Source organism: Nicotiana attenuata, chromosome 5 (genome assembly GCF_001879085.1).
Source record: "Nicotiana attenuata strain UT chromosome 5, NIATTr2, whole genome shotgun sequence".
NCBI lineage: Eukaryota > Viridiplantae > Streptophyta > Magnoliopsida > Solanales > Solanaceae > Nicotiana > Nicotiana attenuata.
In genome coordinates, this window is record NC_031993.1 from 24,098,038 (window position 1) to 24,100,798 (window position 2,761).

Here is a 2,761-nt window from a genome sequence, read left to right on the forward strand (position 1 = left end):
TTCGTTCCTGATAATATTTGACTAACGTAATAAATAGGAAGTTGCATACCTTCTTCTTCCCGGACCAAAACGATACCGCTACTTCGAAAATCGCTAGGTAAATTAGCAATTGCTCACCTTCTCTCGATTTTGATAGCAACGGGGGGCTGGATAGGTATATTTTTAGGTCCTTCATTACATGTTGGCATTTTGGAGTCCACGTGAAGTCGTTCTTATTTTTCAAAAGTGAAAAGAAGTGGTGGAACTTCTTCGAGAGCCTTGATATAAACCTGCTAAGGGCTGCCAACCTGCCGGTCAACCTCTGTACTTTTTCTACACTTGTTAGCTGGTCCGGGATATACTCAATGGCTTTGATTTTTGTCGAGGTTTACTTATATCCCTCTTTATGAGACCAGAAACCCCAAGAATTTACCGGAGCCTACCCCGAGGCACAATTTTTTTGGGTTGAGCTTCTTGTTATACTTTCTCATAATGTTGAACATCTCTTGGAGGTGTTTCAGATGATCTCCATCTTTCAGAGACTTAACTAACATGTCATCAATATATACTTTCATTTTCTTACCTATATGTTTTTTGAATATTTTATTAACGAGCCACTAATAAGTGGCTCCGGTGTTTTTAAGCCCAAAAGGCATCACATTATAGCAATATGTGCCAAAGTTTGTGATGAAAGAAGTATTTTCTTGGTCTTCTGGGTTCATCCTCATTTGATTATACCCGGAGTAAGCATCAAGAAAACTTATTAACTCGAACCCGGCCGTGGCATCGATCAATTGATCAATGTTGGTCAACGGGAAAGAGTCTTTGGGGCACGCCTTATTCAAATCCTTATAGTCTACACACATCCTAAATTTATTATTCTTTTAGGTGCTACTATTACATTAGCTAGCTAGTCTGGATACTTTACCTCTTGGATTAAACTGATGTTAAGTAATCGAGTTACCTCTTCACTAACAAGGTTGTTTCTAACATCTGCTATTAGTCATTTTTGCCTCACCAGAGGAAAGTTTGGATCCAGACTTAGTTTGTGGACCACCACCTCCAATGAAATACCTGTCATATCCGAATGCGACCAAGCAAAGCAATCTACGTTAGATTTAAGAAAATCTGTAAGTTTTAACCTAAGTTTGGGACTTAGTCCAGTTCCTAAATGGAATTTCCTCTCCAAAAACTCTTCGAACAAAGCCACTTGCTCGACGCTTCTCCGGTTGACTTAGTTGCATCCGTCTCCTATGGTACCTGAAAAGACCTCGGTACCTGATAGAATTCTGATGACCCCTCGCCTTTATCATCTTCAATTGGAAAGGGACAAGGCGATGGTTCCTGTAATTGCTATTTGTTATTGCTGCTAGAAACGGTTAATGCGCTCATCTCTCCTGCCCACCGGTTGATCTCCTTTCATTTGTTTGATCCCATATGGTGTCGAAAACTTCAACAATTGATGATAGGTCAAGGGTACAACCTTCATCTCGTGTATCCATTGCCTCTCGAGGATTACATTGTAACCCATATCGTCATCTACCACTTCGAAAAAGGTAGTCTTTGTTACACCTTCAATGTGAGTGGGTAGCAAAATTTCTCCTCGAGTCGTTACACTTGCCAGGTCGAAGCCAGCTAGGAGCTTTGTCGCCGGAATTACGTTTCCGATTAACATCGCTTGCTCCAGGACTCTCCATTGTACGATGTTGGCCGAACTCCCTGGATCAACCAAAACACGTTTAATTTTGAATACTATAACATTAAGAGAGATTACCACAGCGTCACTATGCGGTAGAAGGAGTCTATTAGCATCCTCCTCAGTGAAGGTGATCTTGTCTTTTGAGACCTCTCAGATCCTCTTGCCATGCGCCACTGATATCTTCGTCTTCTTTGCAGCCGAAAATGTCACACCATTGATTTTGTTTCCTTCGAAGATCATATTAATTGTCATCCGGGGTGACCCTGCTGCCGATTTCGACTGTTCTGCATTATCCCGGTTTCTTCCACAGTTGTTCTTGGCGTGGTTGCTTAAGAATTCTCGGAGATGACCATTCTTCAGCAATGTTGCCACCTCTTCTCTAAGGTGTCGACAGTCCCCCGTCCTATGGCCGTGAGTTCCATGGAATTCACACCATAGATTAGGGTCTCTTTTGCTAGGATCCGACTGGATTGGATTTGGGAACCTAGCTTCTTTAATGCTCCTCATTACTGACACTAGTTCTACCAAGATGATAGTAAAATTGTAATCAGATAACCTGGGATATGTGGGATCTTGGGATCCCGGTGCCTCTTTCTCCTGCAATGACCTATTACTCTGACTGCGATCCGCCCTTCTATCGGAAGCAAACCTATCTGACGATTTGAATCCTTTTATTACCATGCCCATCAACTTTCACGTAAGGTTGGAAATGACCTTTAGAGGTTATCTAGTCCATGTCAATATCGCTTTTGAACTTATCCTGGTTCCGATCACGATTTTTTCCTTTGGATGATGTCGAGGAGCCAAGTTAATCATCCTCAATCCTTATTTTTGACTCGTGGCGATTGTGAACATCTGCTCATATGGTTGCCTGAAACTTGAGCAGCTTCCCCTTGAATTTTGGGGAGCCATCGGAACTCAGTGGGTTGAGACCCTTCGTGAATGCCTCTGCTGCCCACTCCTCTAGAACCATTGTTAGCAACATCCTTTCCTTCTAGAAGCAGATTATGAATTCCCACAACAGCTTAAATTCTCTTTGCAAAATTTTGAATATATCTGCTTTTGTGGCCTGGACCTTTTTTG

At 42.1% G+C, this 2,761-nt stretch overlaps 1 protein-coding gene across 1 annotated transcript; it reads right to left on the reverse strand.

Annotated features, from left to right (window-relative positions):
- LOC109226052 lies at positions 1,349-2,359 on the reverse strand. Its single transcript, XM_019390854.1, has 2 exons — positions 1,843-2,359; positions 1,349-1,731 (listed from the first exon to the last, which is right to left on the reverse strand). The coding sequence occupies exons 1-2, from the start codon at positions 2,357-2,359 to the stop codon at positions 1,349-1,351; spliced, it is 900 nt and encodes a 299-aa protein (XP_019246399.1).